We start from the raw sequence: 18984 nt of genomic DNA on the forward strand, positions 1-18984 counted from the left end.
AGTACTTAAGGAGGGTGGTGCAAGGGAGGGTCAGTAAGGGATGCAGCCTGGGGAATTGGGGGTGTAGCACTGCTGTTTTAAAATAAATCTCTCTTGGCAGAACACATTGCGTTTAGTCTCTGGCATCTCCAGGTTAAATGAAGAGAAGTCTCAGGTGCAAAGGCTGATGAAGACCCCTCTGCCTGAGGCCTGAGCTGCTGCCCACCAGAGGAGACAGCTGTGAGCCAGAGACACCATTATAAGGCAGCTTTATGTTGCCTACCCCTTGTTCCCCTCGTGCCAGCACATACCACAGAGTTCACTGAAGGGATCTTGTCCTTCGAAAAATTCTCTGAAGACCTCATCTGCATCACGGAAGGCGAACATGAAGTCCGGAGTCTCAGTGGCGCTTGGATAAAACCCAGCACCTTCAAGAAAACAAACCAGATATCTGTCACCATCACTTCTCAGCACACTGTGGATGTCTTTCAGGGGGTGAAAGAAGAAGGGAAAGGGGATGATATGCTGAGGACAGCTGAATCTAGGCATGATCTCTTGGCCCAAAGCAAGATGCAGAGCCAGAAAGGAAGAAACACAGAGCAGGAAGCAGCCCAAACCACAAAAGACAACAATTCAGTTCCCAGGGTTCATTATTCCCACTTGATGCAAGAGGGGTCTCCATGCATGCACCCCTTTGCAAACAGTGGTCAAGCAAGAGGACAGCTCCCAAAATGAAAACACACAAAGATAGAGAGATAGGGGGCAGGGGTAAAGGACACAGTGAAGCAACAATGTGTTTTGAGCCACCCAGATTTTCATCGGGATTTTTTCTCCCTGTGAGATTTCTAGTAGGGAAGAAAATTTCCAAGTGCAAGCCTGGGACAGCCTGCACAGGGTAGGCTCCTGCCCTCCAGTGCTAAACAAACTCTATGCTTTCAGGGTATCAGGGAGGAGCACCAGTTGGTGAGAGCACCAGGAAGTGCTTGTGGTGAGGACTGAGCCCAGAACAGAGGTGCATATGGATAATATGTCCTGTATGTCTACACACCAACCTCCACTCACCTGTGCTTAGTCCTATCAGCCCCTCGAGTCCGTAGAGGTCATAAAGGTCCCGCTTATAACCTGCCAGAAATAAGGAATGAGAGGAGGCCAGTCCCATCTTGAAGCCCATTCAACTTTTGCTACAATCCTGTGCATATGCTTTAGCTACAAGACTCCTGAGACAGTAGCAGAGCAAGGTGGGAGCGGTGGTGGCAAAATGCCAGGCAGCACTCATCACGGGTTCTGCAGCGTGCCCGAGCCACACGTCTCTCCCCAAATGGTCTGCCCTCCACCTCAGCTGTAGGGCAGCTGAGTGGGAGGAGGCAGGCAGACTCCTTGGAGGTCCTGCAGAGCATCTTGCCCCAGATGGCGCCACCCCTGCAAGCAGCTGGCCCCGCTCCCAGACACAGGGCAAGCACACCGCCCCAGGTGCCCGATCGGCTTGCTCCGCTGCTGCCCTGAGACACCACAACCTCTCCCTCCAACGCTAAGCACTGTGGCCCCAAACAGCAGCAAAGTAGCAGAAAATATACTTGCTAAAAGTGCCCCTCGTTCTTCCTTTTCAAGAGATGGGTGGAAGGCAGACTGGCAGTGAACCGGCAAGCCTAGCAGTGAACCAAAGGGGATGCCAGGTGCCTGGAGAAGGGGTTGTACAGGGAACTCATGTTGGGTGGACTGTGATTGGGCTGAGCTCTCACTTCTGCACACTGGAGAGCCAGTGTGGTGTAGTGGTTAAGAGCGGTAGTCTTGTAATCTGGGGAACCGGGTTCGCTTCCCCGCTCCTCCACATGCAGCTGCTGGGTGACCTTGGGCCAGTCACACTTCTTTGAAGTCTCTCAGCCCCACTCACCTCACAGAGTGTTTGTTGTGGGGGAGGAAGGGACAGGAGAATGTTAGCTGCTTTGAGACTCCTTAAAGGGAGTGAAAGGCGGGATATCAAATCCAAACTCCTCCTCTTCTTCTTCTTCTGCAGGGAGTGAGAACTGGGAGCCAGCAGCAGCTCAGGAAGAGGCATGTGTGCATTATAGGGAAGGTCTCTAAAAGACCACAACAAGGCACATAGGGCACATAGGGAACAGCTCAGAGATGGGAGACCCCTGGGATGGGGAATGGTGAGAATGGTCCAATGTCTTACTGTCTGATAGCACTTCATATGCTTCTGCTATCTCCTTGAATTTCTTCTCCGCATATTCCTTGTTCCCTGGGTTTTTGTCTGGGTGCCATTTCAGTGCATTCTTCCTGTACCTACAGCAGTCCAAAAGGAGAGACTGAACTGTAAGATTACCATTAAAAGAATGTCAAGAGGAGAGGTGTCATTTCTTCCCCGATACCAGCAGTACATGCTGTGGTGCATGCCCAAACTACATAATCTGTTGGTGTCTTCACATTAGAAGAAGCAATATTGGCTAGGGCTGCCATACATTCGGGATTTCAAAGGCGGAATTGACATCCTGGGGGGGGGGTGTGGATTTCCAAGAAAGCTCAACAAAATTTGGGGTGTACTGGTTTTTACTTTTTAAAATATGGAAACCCTAATATTGGCAATTATGTAATTTCTGCATTCCCCAGATATTACAGATATTACAGAAAGGACCAACACGTAGCCGGCGTACAACCAATTTGGAGGAATGCCTTTGTAACCTCAAGGATAGGCTACTATGATGGACTCTGTTTGGGTTGCATTCAGTTACTATCTGGTGGGTTCAGCTAGGAGACAGTGTGGGATCCTGCTTCCATGCCGGGGTATGCCTCAAAAGATGAATGACACCTGTGATGTAGCATCTGCATTGGCTCCCTGTCCTGTTGCATTCCATGCACAATGCAAGGTGCTAAATCTGACCTCTTAAGCCCCTTTGGCCGTTATTATTACTGAGTGCCTTCTTGAATACATTGTCCATGCACCAAATTCAAATAGCAAGGGCATGTACTGTAGATAGGTGAGTTTGGTGGCTGACCTATAATTGCGGAACTCCTTTGTCCTAGAGTCCTTTGTCCAATCAAATTCTGGGCCTTTAAGCTCTCCAGAATGGTTGCAGAACTTTTTTTCTTTGGTCTGGCATTCTGTGGCCAGGGTTAATCAAGCATGGGGTGATCTTTTTTTGTTTTGCTTTCTACATGAGTACTATTTCATCTTCTTTTTGTTTGTGTATGTCATATTACTCTGTGCACTTGTAATTACATCCTTTTTATTTTTCAATAAATGATATTTTTAAAAAGCATGGGATGATTTTAATTTATTTAGCTAAGCTATTGTATGATTTCTTTGAAGTGCAATACTGTAATCTACCTGGAATCCTTGGGAAAAGGTAGGCTAGAAATTGAATGTGCCAAACAACATAAATAAAGGGCAGATTGCACAGATATTCCTAAAGGGATAGGGGTGAATCACAGTTTAGATGTGCCCAGCACAAAAGCCCCTGGACTATTTACCTGCAATTTGGCAGTTTTATCTACTCTAGAAGGGCTGCTATGTATCCACTTCTGTCAAAGGTGAAAAAAGTCATAGACATTTAAAAAAATTCCCAATAGTGAATAAGGGTGAGGAGAAGGAAGCAGGGTAAGATAGACTTTCCCAAGCTGAACTGGGCAGGCTCCAAACTGATCTGAGCCAAACTGGGCTATTTTATGAAGTGCCAAATTCAGGTCCATATAACATCTTGTGGTTGGTGCACACTGTGCTACTTACGCCTTCTTAATGTCATCTGAGGAGGCCGTTTGGGGGATGTCCAGTGTTTGGTAGTAGTCAACCATGATGCAGCTTGTTTAGCGCAGAGGCCAGCTGTAAATTAGGGGAGAACATGGTAGGACATTGATCATCCTCCAGCCAGGCTTCCACACTCACCCACTCCAGCTCTCAGAAGCACTCAAATGATGCCAGATGCAAAACATCTTCTGCTGAAAGTACCTAATACAAGATGTCTGTTCAAAACACAGTTTAGCTTTATGTGCAGCCACCACTATCCCATCCTCTCATAAGTTGCAGGTGGCATGTGCTTCCACCTCAGGAGGACATTGCTGACCAACTCCCTTGTTTTACACTATAAAAGGGTAAAGGGACCCCTGACCATTAGGTCCAGTCGTGGATGACTCTGGGGTTGCGGCGCTCATCTCGCTTTATTGGCCGAGGGAGCCGGTGTACAGCTTCTGGGTCATGTGGCTAGCATGACTAAGCCGCTTCTGGCAAACCAGAGCAGCGCACGGAGACACCGTTTACCTTCCTGCCGGAGGGGTATCTATTTATCTACTTGCACTTTAAGGTGCTTTCGAACTGCTAGGTTGGCAGGAGCAGGGACTGAGCAATGGGAGCGGGGATTCCAACCGCCAACCTTCTGATCGGCAAGTCCTAGGCTCTGTGGTATAACCCACAGCACCGCCCGCTGCACTATACAGTATTATAAATGAATAAGTGGCCTTAGGTCCTGGCTAAGCATCACAAAGGCACAAATTATTCTACTTAAGTAAAATAAAAAGGTCTTTGGCCTGTGTTGATAACCAAGTTGTAAATCATTAAGTATATATACCTGCAGTAAATTGCCCTAGATCTTTACAAGTGGAAACAGTGGCAACATCTCCTTCATTTAGCGCAGACTGCAGACAATATTACAAGATTTGCACTGCAACACATATTCACTCAGCAACTTCAATCCTATAAGAAGCTCAACAACTTTGGTTGGCCCTCACGCTTCAAATCTGGCCCTCTTTGAAAAAAGTTTGGGCACCCCTGCACTAATCCATGTTATGCACACAAGATCACTAGGACATGAGATGTCCAAAAGGGGTCATTGTGGTATAATAGCAATAGGTTATACCACTGCAAGGCCAGGTAAAGATTATTAGGAATATTAATACATTGATCCATATTCTGAAGGGAATTCCATTAAGTTTTCTCCCACCTACATATTTTTATGTATTTTTAAGCAATGCCAAGGACATGCTTTATGGATATGTGGAATTGCTTTGCGGATATCTGGACGGATTACCCACAGCCACCCACCACTGAGTTGCCATCTGGACTTGTAGTTCAAGAATGCAGATATAAAAGAGCAGGAAGGCCATTGTGAGAACAGGATGCTGGACTAGGTGAGCCATTGGCCTGATCCAGCAGGCTCATCTTACATTTTTGTGCTTAAGGGTCTAACCTCCCGATTCTGATCTCTGTATTCCAGGGTCTCTCTAGACTTTACTCTTCTCCATCTGCATCCCTGGAGACAAAGACCTCATTTGGCTTCTTCCACCCTCTTGCTGTGGAGTTCTGGATTCATCTTATTGTTTCAGGAGGGAGGGAGAAGGTGCATGCTATCTGCATCATGAACTCAATACCTCTGGCTCTTCATACCTGCCCAAAGCCTCTGTTTCTGCTCTGGCTGCCTTGGACATAGGAAAGGACAGCAGGACCTCTCCATCATCCTTTTGCATCTACCCTCTCTTGATGAGCATATACTGCAACCAATGACAATCTTCTGCAGATTGTGATGTCAGGGGGGTGAGGCTGCAAGCTCTTGGTCATGGCCCAGGTGTATGGTACTTGGGAGGGGTTAGTAATTGAGGGAGGGGGACTCCAAGCCAGGGCATCACCACGTGACAACTAGAGGCTGGGATTCATCACAGACACGGAGAGGAAATGGTAAGGAATATATGGCACTGTGTGTGATCTGTTGTACAAAATGAACGTATGAAACTGTGAAATAACATCTCTGTAACACAAAGTCATGCAGCATTTCTGTGGGTCCCTGAATAACACTGTTTTGTCATTGGCTTCCCATTGTGTGTAGGGTTGGCTAGGATCCACCTGCAGCCAGACATGACAGGGCTCAGTTCTAGAACATGCAAAGGAATAATAAAGAAGAGTGTGTGTCTGAGCATGTGTCAAGTATTCTTTTGCTCACCCCTGAGGAACTACCATCAATCTCCATGTGTCTGGGATGAATGGGCATTAATGTGTCAGAACACATGGCTTCCAAGCTAGTCTGAGTTGCATCATGGGGATTTAGAAAGAAACCTCTTCTTTACACGTGGTTACCCCAGGCACTCTGGACGACTTCCAGCATATATAAAAACATGATAAAACATTAAACATTAAAAAAACTTCCCTATACAGGGCTGACTTCAGGTGTCTTCTAAGACAGTACAGCTACAGTGGTACCTTGGGTTACAAACACCTCAGGTTACAAACACTTCGGGTTACAGACTCCACTAACCCGGAAGTAGTACCTCGGGTTAAGAACTTTACCTCAGGATGAGAACAGAAATTGCATGGCGGAGGCAGGAGGCCCCATTAGCTAAAGTGGTACCTCAGGTTAAGAACGGTTTCAGGTTAAGAACGGACCTCCAGAAAAAATTAAGTTCGTAACCAGAGGTACCACTGTACTTGTCTTCTTGGCTCAGGGTCGCATAACTCCACACCCTCCAACATTTTTCCAATGAAAATAAGGATGTCCTAAGGAAAAGCAGGACATTCCAGGATCAAATCAGAAACCGGGACGGCTTCTGTAAATCCAGGAATGACCCTGGAAAATAGGGACACTTTGAGGGTCTGCAGTAAATGCCTGCTTAGTTAGGTGTATGGGAATCAGAGGTCGGTCCAATTATGATGATCAGTTGGCTGAGGAATGTTATTTCCCTGATCATGAGAAAGCCCATAATTTTGAGGTGCCTTTGGGCTTCAAAGCTAGGGAAAAGCTGAGGTGGTGCCAGCAACTGATATTACAGAGGTGCCCCCCACAGTCTGTCACAATCTCAGTTTTTTTCAATGCCATAGAAAGCTAAATCTGTGAGTGTTGGACAAGTTGCTTTGGATAACAACCTAACCAGTTGTTCCTATTTGTGCTTATAAAGGTTCACACTGCAATGAGTGCCTTGGTACCCTCCTGTGGTGTTTTTCGTTCTGGCTCATCCCAGTGGAAGATAATCCATGAATTTTCTCAAGCCAAACTGCCGGCATGGTTGTTAATAAGTGATGCATGTCATGTAATGAATAGGTGCATATAATTAATAGGTAGTGCATAGAGTGTCCCAGTAATTCCTGAGGTAGGAAGCTTCAGACAGGCCATAAAACAGTAATGATCGTGATTGACATACATCTCCTAAGGGATTTGTCCTGCTCTGCTCCTGTTTGCAGAGTGATAAATGGGGGGGGGGGAATCTGCAACAACAAAAACAAACCTCTTGAAATATGTCCATGCACTCAGTTACAACTCATGGCAGTCACAATCCATATTAGGGAAAATACCTTTAGCAGGTCAACCAAAATGGTGTACAAGCCTTCGACTTCTCCAGAACTACATCAGGCTAGACGGCAGACAGAAAGCAGAGTAAGGGTAGGAAAAAGCCATGTGACCATCATCTGATTACAGTCTCAAGATGGAGTGGGGGAGGTGGCAGTAGACATTCAAAACAGGCTAGTTATGTACTAGCCAGGTATCAGGTTACACTAAGACCTCCTGGGGAAAATAAGCATTCCTAATGGCTGATCCCCCATCTCTTCAATAATGAAACCTGAATAAAACCTGGATAATAGCCCCTTAATGTGGTGCCAGAGATAGTGGAATCGCCCACCTGTATACTTTGTAATTAAGTCTTTAATAATGCTTCCCACTAGTTTTCCCAGAATAGATGTTAAGCTAACCATAATATAATTTCCTGCCCCCCCCCCACCACTGGATCCCTGTCTCAAAAATTGGTGTTACATTGTTCACTTCCTGTCATGGACATTTTATTTATAAGCAGGGAGGGAACAAAACTTCTGTTGTTCTAAACACTTACTAGGGAAGTAAGTTCCAGTGAACTCAGTGTGACAAATTCTGGATAAGCAGAGCTTCCATGTTCAAGAGCAGTATTCAACTGAATACCAGTTGATTGAGGCTGGGAGGTGCATGCCATAAGAGGCCTACTCAGGGCTTTTCCCCCAGCTGGAACTCACCAGAACTCAGTTCTGGCACCTCTCAGGTTGGCGCCATTGCCATATAAGGTGTTCATGGTGAGTTCCAACATCTCTTTTCCTTTAAAAATAGCACTGGGCCTATTGCCTTCATACCCATTTTTGAACTTACTGAAGACATATGGTTAGCCACTGTGGAAAGTCAAGTGCTGAACTAGGTTGTCCAGTAGTTTCATTCCGCTGAGGTCTTTGGATGTTCATATGTAGGCATGGGCAATCGGGGCAGAAATTATCAGAGTGTTGAGGAGGATATGTAAATGCTATGGGGATAAATTCAGACAAAGCTGCAAGTGGCTTAAGTGTCATGGATATTGGGGGCAGAAAACTATTTCAGCAAAAGGATCCCTGAGCCAAAGCACTATTGTTCCTCTCCACATCAGCCCCTGGATACTCAGTGTTCCCACTGCTGCATCTGTTACAGTAGTTCAGGGATGGAAAACCTGTGACTCTCTCGATGTTACTGGATTACAACCCCCATCATCCCTTGCTGGCTGGGGCTGAGGGATTCTGGGAGTCCAGCATCTGAGTAGCCTCATAATAATTCCCATGTATCTTGTTGAGTAAGAGCAAGCACCAAGTATGAACAAATAAAATTTGGGTTCCTGACCCTTCCTTTATTGTACTCTCAAACACTCACTCCTGGAGGTGCCCAGCACTCATCCACACTCACAGGTTGTCTTGAAAGAGCTTGCACCAGCATTGGGAGCATCGTGGGCAGGAAGATGGGGCATTTGGGTCAAACATTTCCCCTTGGCTACTTAAATATGGAGACCAAGTCTTTCCATTATGAGCTGGAGCGTCAATATGTGGAAGAAGCATGCTCTTCCTTGGATTTAACTGGTTTATTCTATTCCAGGCTTGGATATTTTCCCACTGGTTTACTTGCATGGCCTGATTCGTTCCACGTGGTTTTCTTTTAGCCGGAAGTGGGGCTTGGCCAGCACCAGAGAACTCGGGGGCCCCACCAAAGAGAAACCTTGCTGTATTTTCTGCTGGGCCAAGCCAGACGGTAGCTGGCACCTTCCATGTATAAGCAGGCATAGTGCTCTCAGTGTGCTGGGGGTCTGCTTTGTTACCTCTCCCATCACTGTTTTGGACCTGCACCTTGCTCTTCCCAGCATTCAGCTGCTTCTTCTGGACTGCCATGTTGTTCTTCACAGCATGCAACTCATTTTTCTGGACTTTCATCCTACTCCTCTCATCATTCAGTGCCTTCTTTTGGACATTAGCCTTGCTCTTCCCGGCGTGCGTCTTGTTTTCCCTAGCCTGCAGCTCACCCTTTTGGGAATGTATTGCTTTTCCATCTTTCATCTTTGGCGATATCAACTTAGTCATCCTCCCTGACATCTCCTTACTTTTGATTGGTGAGGTTTTCCTCCTAGTGTACCTCAGGTGTCCAATACGTGGCTCCTGCTTGTCAGATCGTTCCTTCTGCCCAGCACACTGCTCTGTCCCATGATCAGGTTCACGTCCTGGATGGGATCTACGTTTCTGTGCTGAAAATTTCTCAGTTTGCATCTCATGCTTTCCAGGGGCGGCATCAGCTTCCCCATTCCGAAGCTTGTTCTTGGTGCTTGACTCTGACTTCTCATGCCGCTGTTTCATCTTCCCTGTATGAAGCTTATTCTCACCATGCAGCTCAGTTTTTAGCTTGGGAAGCTTAGCCTTCCCCGTATGGGTCTCCCAATCTTCGTTCTGTTGCATGGCCTTTTCTGCATAGGCCCCCTTCTTCTCAGTTGGGGCTTTCCTCTTCCCATTGGTGCTCTCGCTATTCTCCACAAGAGGTTCTTTACCAGACTTGCTGCTCCTAGTGTGCAATGCGCTGTTCTCGACAGGCAGGCTTTTCTCCCTAATCTGCAATCTCTTTCTCCCATCCTGGGTCTGCTTACCCTTCCCGACTGGAAAATCCTTTTTCTCAGGAGACAATTGGTTATGCTTTGCCCCCTGTCTTTTGTGAGGCTTTCTACGTGGATGCAAAGGAAGGGGCTTGCTAGGCTTCTGACCTGGATCGTTGGACTCAGAATCTGACTCTGAATTCGGTTCACTGGATTTGGAGCTCGACCTGCTACACTCAGAACTGGACTCAGAACTGGATTCATTAGACTCATCAGAGTTCAAGGTGGAATAATGCTCTGAACTCGACGACTCATCATCAGACTCAAATGTTGAGTCATCATACTCAGAACAAGAGCTCTTGTCATTCTCCACACTCAACTCGTCATCCTGAGAACTTGGTTTGTCTGGCTTGGTGTGGTCTTTCTCGTCTACCGTATTACTCTTGTGTTTCTCATGGGCAGGCATCACACCTGCAATAAACCAAGTTTTTAGTCTTGTGACTATTTTGCTCTGTTCACAGGACAAATCTAAGCCTGATTTCTATGCAGTGGAAACAGTTGTCTGTAGTCTGTCAGACTGTAGTCTGACAGGTTTTTCACCTTGGTTCCCTCTGCAACAACCGCCATGTTAACGGGGGGATAAGTCCCCTTTCTTATAAGCACACAGAAAATTTAATGTTCAAGGATGAATCTTCAGACGCATAACAAATACATTTCCTTTAGTTAGTAGAACTTAAGCATTTCAGAAAAGAAGATAAGTGAAATTAAAAGCATAAGTCACAATTTAATGTATCAGAAAGATACTTATATCCAACTTCCTTTGAAGGAGATGCATTTTTCTAATCTTTCTCAATTATCAAAGAAAAACAAGACTGCATTCCACAAAATATACAACTTGAAAGGATCTGATAATCATATGCCCGAAGTACATACAATGCAACTTCTGCAACAATTTTGATTAAACATAGCTTACTATCATCAAAGCAAAATAATTTTAGCAACATCTAATAGAACTACATCAAATACAGTTTCTTTCTTTTTTTAGTGTATATGGATGTAAGTTACATAGATATATTGTATTATAAAAACCTAACTGGTACAAAAATGTGTTTGGCTCACACCTGAGCATAATAAAAGTATAAGTTATAAAAATAGCATTGCTGTGAACACAACTTGTTCAAATAATCTATACAGGTGTTTTGATTAAGTCAGGCTAATTCAATATTTTCTCCTAAAAAGAGACAAAAGCATTTCGTTGCAAGATAGGAAATGGGGAATAGTGATGTGCTAGTTTGACACACAGGTCTAGGCTACCTTTGAAGGATATTACAAAATCAGAAAGATGTCTTTGATTTCCATGTTACAACTTTAATTGTGAAGCCTTATGGTGAGGTAAATTAGCTTATAGGGTATGTTCTAGTGTTTCCAGAACCAATCAAAATGGATGCAAAAATGAATTCAGAAGTGGGCCTATTTGCCACAGTTTATTTAAAGGACAGTTCAGTTAGTGGCCTGGAATACTCAGCACTTCCAACTTACTTGAAGGCAAAAACCAGCAAAGCTCACGTGCGAACCACACCATATTTCCTATAAGACCCCAAGGGTCTTCAGAGCCCCAGGGTTCTCTTAGAGACCACCTGGTGAGCCCATTATTCTGAAGTGGTCAGGGCTCTTAGCGTCATTAGACCCAAATTGTTCTCTGTTCATTCATAGATAGCTGGATCATTGAATTAACATATATGACAATACAAGCAACAGAAGACAAGAAAGATTAAATAACAATGGATGACTCATCAATTAATATATCATGGTGGTTAAAGTTTATTCTAATAGGTAACTTTTCCTATTGATCCCAATGGTTTCTGTAGTGGTGGGATCTTGCCAACCTCTACACTTCCTTCTCCTGTTTTCTGACTCACTACTGGGGCATTCTGCTCTATAACTCCACCCACTTCTACCCACTTGTACCCTGCTCCTCTAAGGGAGCCCTGTCCCCCTTTGACCTTTTCATTCTCCTCTATTTCTATACTGCCTTTGCTTTCTCCATCTTCTCTGAAGATGGAGAAAGTGTATCTGAAGAAGTGTGCTTGCACACGAAAGCTCATACCAAGAACTAACTTAGTTGGTCTTAAAGGTGCTACTGGAAGGATTTTTTTTATTCCATCTTCTCTGTCTTCCTAGTCTTCCTCCTCTCCCTTGCCTCCTACTTTAGCTCCCTCCTTCCGAGTTGCATCCATTATCCTCCTCTGCTAGCTTCCAGTCTCTTCTGCTTTCTCTTTAACCTACTTCAGAGCACCATCAGTCCTGCCTTTATTCTCTGGCTGTTCAGGCATCCCTACAGCTTTAGTGATGCTACCTTGCTCTGCTTGACTCACCTGCCAGCCAGACTGTCAGGCTGCAGGGTAGGCAGACGAGCTGCAGCAATGCTAGTTCTCAACAGCATGTTATACCCTTAATTGGAAAGCAAGTTTGGGCTCGGCTGGGCAAACACCTGCTTAAGCAACCTTCTGGCCAGCTAAGTAATTGGTTCTCCATGAAGGAGTTGAAATTTCAAGCATAAGGAGCTGACTGAGAAAGTGTGTTATTAGCCAACGGGTTTTTGCCCCTTTTATTTTAGACTTCAAACATGTTTGGAAACATCCATTGTACATATTTTAAAACTAAAACTAAATTCTAAATAATATATGCAGATAAACCTGACACTGCTCATTAACATCTCCTAGCTATTGATGCCTGCCTCACTCAAAACAGTGCTTCCCATCTTTAAATGTTCAAATCCCAGAGGGAGAGATTCTGGGGAGCAGCAACCGCAAATGGTGCGCCTGGCCTATTGTTGGATGGAGGACATTACTGGGAAGGCAGCCAACAATAATTATGCAAAGGAAGGGGTGGAAACTGTTTATTAGATATGCCAGATACCAGCTTTTTAGCTCTTCTATAGGTCGAACCAGCACTTGAATCGTGGCTCCAAGGTTATAAAAAGTCAGCCAACACATTCTGCACAAGCTACAGCTTTGGAACAGTCGTCAAGGGAAGTTCCACTTGGAGTAGCTAAGCGCAAAAGGCTATGCAGTGCAGGTTAATGAGAGCTGAAAAGCTATGAAAATTAAAAAGTACATGACATGCTTTGAAATAGGTTATAAACCTGCAACAGAGTGGTGGGCAGGAATAAGGCACCCACAACTGAGCTAGCCAGCTAACACCCAGCATGTCAATACAGCACTTTCTGTCATGCACCAGATAATGATTTTGATTATGCTCGATCTGATCTCTGTCTGCCAGGTCAACCAGAGGCAAACAGCATTCTTATATTAATTGTGTGGCCTCTGGCTGGCTGACCCAGGATTCAGTGCAGGTCAGCTGAGCTGACAACCTCAGTGGGATTAAGTCAAAGCTGGATCCAATTAGAAAGATGTTTCACTCTTTCCCTTCCGCTGCCTTGGGTCCCAAACACATGTTACAAGGAACAAGTGGCTGCTGCTGATCTCGGTCTCCCTGGTAACATGTAATTAAAGAAGAAGTGCCATGTGGCATCATCACACTCTGAATTTCCTCACCCCTGCAAGCAGCACCCAATGACAAGGCACTGGAGCTCTACTTTAGCTAAATATTACCGGGGCAAGATAGGAAAGGCAGGTCACTGGCTGCCACACATTCCTCATCGCATGTTATTTGGCCAATGGTTGCAGCTGTGCGGATCAAGAAGAACTCCACAAAGACACTCCTAATGGCGGCTTTCTCCATTTCCTCTCAGGAACGTGAGACTGAATTGTGAAATCACTCACCTTTTTCATTCTGTCTGTTCTGGAGGGAGCAATCCAGGTTACGCTTGTTTGCTGAAAGGCAGAAGATATACCTGAAAGTTCTCCAGCCCTGCTGCAGCCAGCTGCAAGCACTTGGCTCAGGATTTGGAAAACTACCACTCCTCTAGGCACAAGGCATCCATAAAACGGAAACTTATTGTATTCCCCCTCCCCCCTGGTGACTAACCAGCTTTTTAAGAAGCTTACAGTTAGGGATAAACAAACCTGCCAGTTTCAGTTTCTCTCCCTTTTTTTTAGTTTTTTCCATCTTTAAATTCAATTCACCACATTCCTGCACCAGTTTGCTTTTCTTTTTTAAGTCTATGTGAAAATTCATCAACATTTCTTCTAATATCTGTATGCAATTTTGCCTAGTTTTTGCAAGCTATTTTCTCTTAACATGAATCATTTTTGTTTGTTGTTTTTGCTATATGCATTTTTACTTTCCTCTAATGTATACACAGGTGTTTAGGGGTTGTTGTTGTTGTTTTCAGAACTGCATTGCAAAATTCAGGTAAGTGTGAATTTCGAAGGACAGCTGCATTTTGGTTTGTGTTTTGGTTTGGGAAGCGCGAATAAGGTAGAGTTGCATTAAAATGCAAGCTGAAACAAATTTATGCCCCTGTCCCTAGTTATAGTCAATTGCAGCAGCATAGGGAGCCATGAAAATGTGCAGAAATGCTGGCAGCCGTCTAAAGAAGAAGGCATATTGCAGGAGAGAAGCTCTAGGCACCTACTAATAGGACCTGGACTGATGGCGAAACTGCATGTTTCCCTGCAGCTCTACTACTTCAGAAGAGCACCCCAAAGCAATTCCCCAAAAGGAGGATGGAAACATTGAGGCACGAATGGGACACCAGCCTCCTGTGCATATAAACAAAGAGGGCGATGCCTCCAGATGTGTGTAGACTGCTGCTCTTTATCTATTGGGTTTGGACCAGTCTGACATAAGGTGGGTTATAGCAATGGCGTCACAAAGTTTGCTTTAAAAGAAAAAGAAAAGTGGGCAGAGAAAATAGTGTGGGTATATATCCACTCTAAATACTGGTGCCATTTCTTGTTTGCCTCTCCCCCTGCAAGCCTGGGAATTGCAGTTTGGCACAGGGGCTAAGAGAGATCTATCACCGCCTGGTTCCCACCCAGAACTGCATTTCCCAGGGAGAAGACGGTTAAGCCCGTAGACTCTTAAAGAGATCCAGAGAGAAGGAGAAGGGGAATATATATGTTAGAAAATAAATAAATGTGGGTCCCATGCTGCAGGTTGGGGTTAAGGATGCTTCTCAGGTGGGAAAAGACTGAAGATTACTGGTGTGGATTTCTAACCAGGATTGCTTCAGTGCATAGGGCAGGTTGAAAAGACACTCTCCCTCACTCTCTTGCTGATCAGCAACTAGGGTCAATTTGTGTCTCATTGGGAAACCAAGGCCCCAGTGAAGTGAGAACAGCAGAAGGGTCTAGGAGTCTGAGCCCTTACAGTTTGACAGCACTTTGTATGCTTCCATTATCTCCTTTGACTTCTCTTCAGCTTCTTTTTTGTTATCTGGGTTTTTGTCAGGATGCCACATCTTCAGTTTCGCTCTGTACCTGTTCAGTTAAAGAAAAGGATGTAAAGAATTAGGTTCCTGATGGCCTGTTTGTTTTTTGAGCAATTCATCCTGATTTGTTTGCACAAAATTTGTGCAGAGGTTATACCACTCTGCCAATTGGTAATTATCTCCCACTTTCCAGTGCTTTCCCCATCACTTTTTTTTTAACTGCAAAATTCTACAAATAGAACCAGGTTTGTTGTACAAGAGTACTGTAGTGCTCCTTGCTACTTATCACCCTGTACCCCTTCCTCACAGGTGGGTTATGTAGGTGTTATTTATTGCACAAAGGACATAAGATGGTATCTACCTGAATGGGTGAGAGATCTGTGCAAACCTCCTGACCGTCTGGAAACAACTTAGTCTGTTTGGGACCACCCGTTAACCACCTGGGCAAATATATACCCGGTATATTTTGGAATCTATTTCTGCAACTCAAAATCAAACACTTTGCCAACCCTAAAGAAGGAAAATGCTTACTTCATTGACTTCTGAAGGTATTAGAATTCAGTGCTTCTTCATTGCCCCAACATAACAAATCCCCATTCCTAGCCATTAAAAGTATATATAAGTATACTTGTCCATTTCATAATAGGTGACTCAGGATTCAGTGCTGGCTTCTCTTTTGAAAACAGCACATACTCTTTTGTTATCTCATCCACACAACCCATTCATTCAGTCTGCCCCTCCTCTCTGTCCTATACACACAATGTTGCCTCCCCCTTCCCTAGCTGCATTTAGGCCTCACGAAACCTTCCTACTGAAGCCAACAGAAGAGTTTCTCCAGCCTAAATAAGTATGGTGCAAAGGCATTTTTGGCAAGGGGGAAGGTTAACCTTTCCCTCCCTAGCTGTGACTCTGGCTTGAAAAGAAATCAATTAGGCTTGAAAACAAATCCTATTGGCTTCAGTAGGAAAGTCTTTTGAAGCCTAAATGTGGTGCTGGGGATGAGGAGGGAAGAATGGAGGCTGTGAGCCAGACAGAGCTGCCTCAAGGCTGGCGATTCCTCGGGCGAACGGAATGCTCTGAAGGCTGACTTACGCCGTTTTAATGTCGTGATGCGTTGCCCCCTGGGGAATGCCCAGGACTTCATAATAGTCCTTCTCATCTTTTGTCTGTCCTGTTGAGAGACTTGGAGGGACACTGGTGTGTCTTGGCTGACCCATGCAGGGCAGAGACAAGGAGATGCCGTAAGTACCTGGCCCTGCAGAATAGAAAGCAGAAGGAGAACTAGGCAGAAAGAGCAGGCTTGCTGTCTTGACATTAGTCTATAAATTATAAAACCAGCTTCGATCTTGGATCAATGCCAATTATTTTAATTGGTTTAAGTTTGTTTTTATACTCGTGTTTTTAATTAACAATTATTTGCATTAGATCGGACTGTTATAGGATGTGAGATCTTTGCTGTATATATTCTCATATCTATGGTTTTAAACTGCTTTGTGTATAGCAAAGTAGAAAAGCGGTATACAAATGAAAATTTAAAAGCCATTGGTTTAAACCTCAGCTGGGTGCATCTGAGAATTAGTCTTTGCCTTTCAGGGCCACATGCATCACTACAGGAAACAGAGTATATGCAGAGTATACATTTCAATCAGTATCATACCACTTCATAGCTACAATTCATAGAGTTCCCTGGGAAGAAGAATTGGTTGTAAAACCACTCTAGTAATTGAAGCTCTGTGAAGGGAATAGAGGTCTCCTAATTACTCTCAGCACCCTTAACAAACTACAGTTCCCAGGATTCTTTGGGGGAAGCCATAATGTTAAAGTGGTATATTAGTTCTGTAAATGTATGGTATGGATGTGGCCTAAGAAATGACATAGTCCCTCAGAGGGTAAGTGCTGTGCTATAGTTTTCTTCACTGTCAAATTAGCCGCACATTTATATGCAGTGAATATTTCTTGCCACCAGAGCAAGCAACAAGATGTTTACACTTCACTGAAATGAAATGTTGCTTTAAAACAGAGTTCTCTAGCTGATGCCCTCCAAGTGCTGATGAGTTCCAACTCAGTGGTCAGGGATGGGAAATACTAGAGTCCAGCAACACCTGGAGAGCACTGGTGGAAGGCTGCCTTAAATCGACCCTTTGACATGATTAGAGCCCAAGTCTATGACCTATTTGTGGGATAACCAGCCTCATATAACCAACATACGTAAGTCTAATTAATGCATGAAGGAGTTAAGACCATAGAGTAAGCTGTCCTGCCAAGTTTAGTTCACTGTGGGAGGGACTAGGTAATCAAGACTTTGTTCCCCTTCAGTCTTTCTGAGAAGCTCAGTGAGTGAAAAGGCTAACCTGGTTGCTACAGCTTAGCTGCATAGCTCTCTCAAGCCACTCTTTGCATTCCTATACCAATAACTTAGGAACTTTCACCTCTGTAACTGGCAAGTTTTACTGCCAGTGCAACTTTTTTCTGAATGCTGGAGGGAAAAAAGTACATGAACCAGATCTTTGAAGAATTTGTAAGTAAACCAATCTTAACTTACCAAACATGTGGTCTTTGGAAGTTTTGGAACTCACAAGGGCATATTTTAAAGGTCTAACAGGCTATACATCCACATTTCACTTTGCTGCATATTTTGTGATTTTAAATCTCTGCTGTGGTTCTCTCAACAAAGAGTATTTGCCCCAAACGTAGAACTTGGCATCCAGAAATTCTCCTTTTATACCTATTTTTTCCCCTTGAACCAACAATACTTAGCACAGCAGTGACCCTGGCCTTACGTATCAAAGGCAATTGTTTTCAGGTGGCATAAGATGAGCTAGTCAACCCAGGATGAAGGCTTGGTGGGTAGTTCCACTAAGTATCTGAACAGCTGAAACCCAGGCCCTACCTCACAGTCTCAATGGATTTTTCCTGATGATTGACACATCCTTTGGTATATTCATTTTCCATGTAGGCAGAGCCCTAGTCACTCAAAGCTGCTGCCCGGGGTAAGAAAAGAGGAGCTTGATTGTGATGTCAGGGGCTCTGCAACTTGCACTCATGATTTGCGGTTGGCTGGCAACAGGCAGTAGGAAGTATGGTGTAAGCTCCAGGGCATCCTGGCTCTTGGGCAGAACCTCAGAAATACGCACCAGCTGTAACAACCCAAATTGACATGCCACAGCCCATAAATGAAATGGTGTAGTCTCCACATTTAAGCCTGTAATTAATTTATCAATAACTCTGTTTGCTATCTATCCATGGACCAGTTCCAAGTAGCAAGATGCCATGGCAAAGATGGCAAGAAGCAGCATTCATTGGTTGATTCATATGGTTGATTCACCAAAATAGTGATTCAGAAATGTGATGGGGCTTAACTTCAAGCATTTTCAAACATAAACTTCATTAAATTCCAAAACTCAAAGCAACTTGGCAGACAATTCACTTGAGAGGTGCCTGCAGATGTCAAAAACCAACCACAGCAGACATCAATCAATTTGCGAAGAATTCTCTAGCTCAGATGTCTGCGTTGTTAGTGAAAGTACATACATGTGTTTGTGTATTAAATCTGTTTAATAAATTCATGTTGTGTATTTAACATTTTGTATTTAATTAAATATATTAAGTTTATATTTAAATAGATATATTTAATTAAATTCATTAATAGTGCATATTAAGATAATATTAACTATATTGTGAACACTTTAATTTATGATATGGAAATTTAATTCACTGTGTGGCCCGCAGGTTGTGTGTCACTCTTGCAGCCCATTTGGTCTAAGAGGTTAGACCACCCTGATCTAGCCTAAAATAGTCTTTATAAAAAAAGAAGACAAAAGCAACCCCCACTAAAAATGCCTCAGACTACCTGG

At 44.2% G+C, this 18984-nt stretch overlaps 2 protein-coding genes across 3 annotated transcripts in view; both read right to left on the bottom strand.

Annotated features, from left to right (window-relative positions):
* The window catches only part of LOC310689515 (uncharacterized protein), a 34230-nt gene extending 28768 nt beyond the window's left edge, over positions 1-5462 (bottom strand). Inside the window, exons 1-5 of the mRNA XM_083467310.1 lie at positions 5357-5462; positions 3707-3799; positions 2156-2265; positions 1042-1101; positions 291-407 (exon numbers count right to left, since the gene is read on the bottom strand). Of these exons, the coding sequence (XP_083323436.1) occupies positions 291-407; positions 1042-1101; positions 2156-2265; positions 3707-3771 (352 nt within the window). The 5' untranslated portion in view covers positions 3772-3799; positions 5357-5462. The remainder of the gene's footprint in view (positions 1-290; positions 408-1041; positions 1102-2155; positions 2266-3706; positions 3800-5356) is intronic.
* A 3083-nt stretch (positions 5463-8545) lies between these two features.
* Positions 8546-18131, bottom strand: LOC310693259 (uncharacterized protein). 2 transcript variants are annotated; one of them, XM_083475158.1, is made up of 5 exons: positions 18021-18131; positions 16223-16385; positions 15070-15179; positions 13578-13628; positions 8546-10263 (listed from the first exon to the last, which is right to left on the bottom strand). In XM_083475158.1, exons 2-5 carry the CDS (start codon positions 16345-16347, stop codon positions 8624-8626), a joined length of 1926 nt encoding a protein of 641 aa, XP_083331284.1. In that variant the 5' UTR covers positions 16348-16385; positions 18021-18131; the 3' UTR covers positions 8546-8623. The 2 variants fall into 2 exon arrangements, with proteins under 2 accessions (XP_083331284.1, XP_083331285.1); XM_083475159.1 differs by lacking the exon at positions 13578-13628.
* Positions 18132-18984: the final 853 nt, after the last annotated feature.

This window comes from Podarcis liolepis (assembly GCF_965112155.1).
Source record: "Podarcis liolepis genome assembly, chromosome: 1".
Classification (NCBI taxonomy): Eukaryota; Metazoa; Chordata; class Lepidosauria; order Squamata; family Lacertidae; genus Podarcis; species Podarcis liolepis.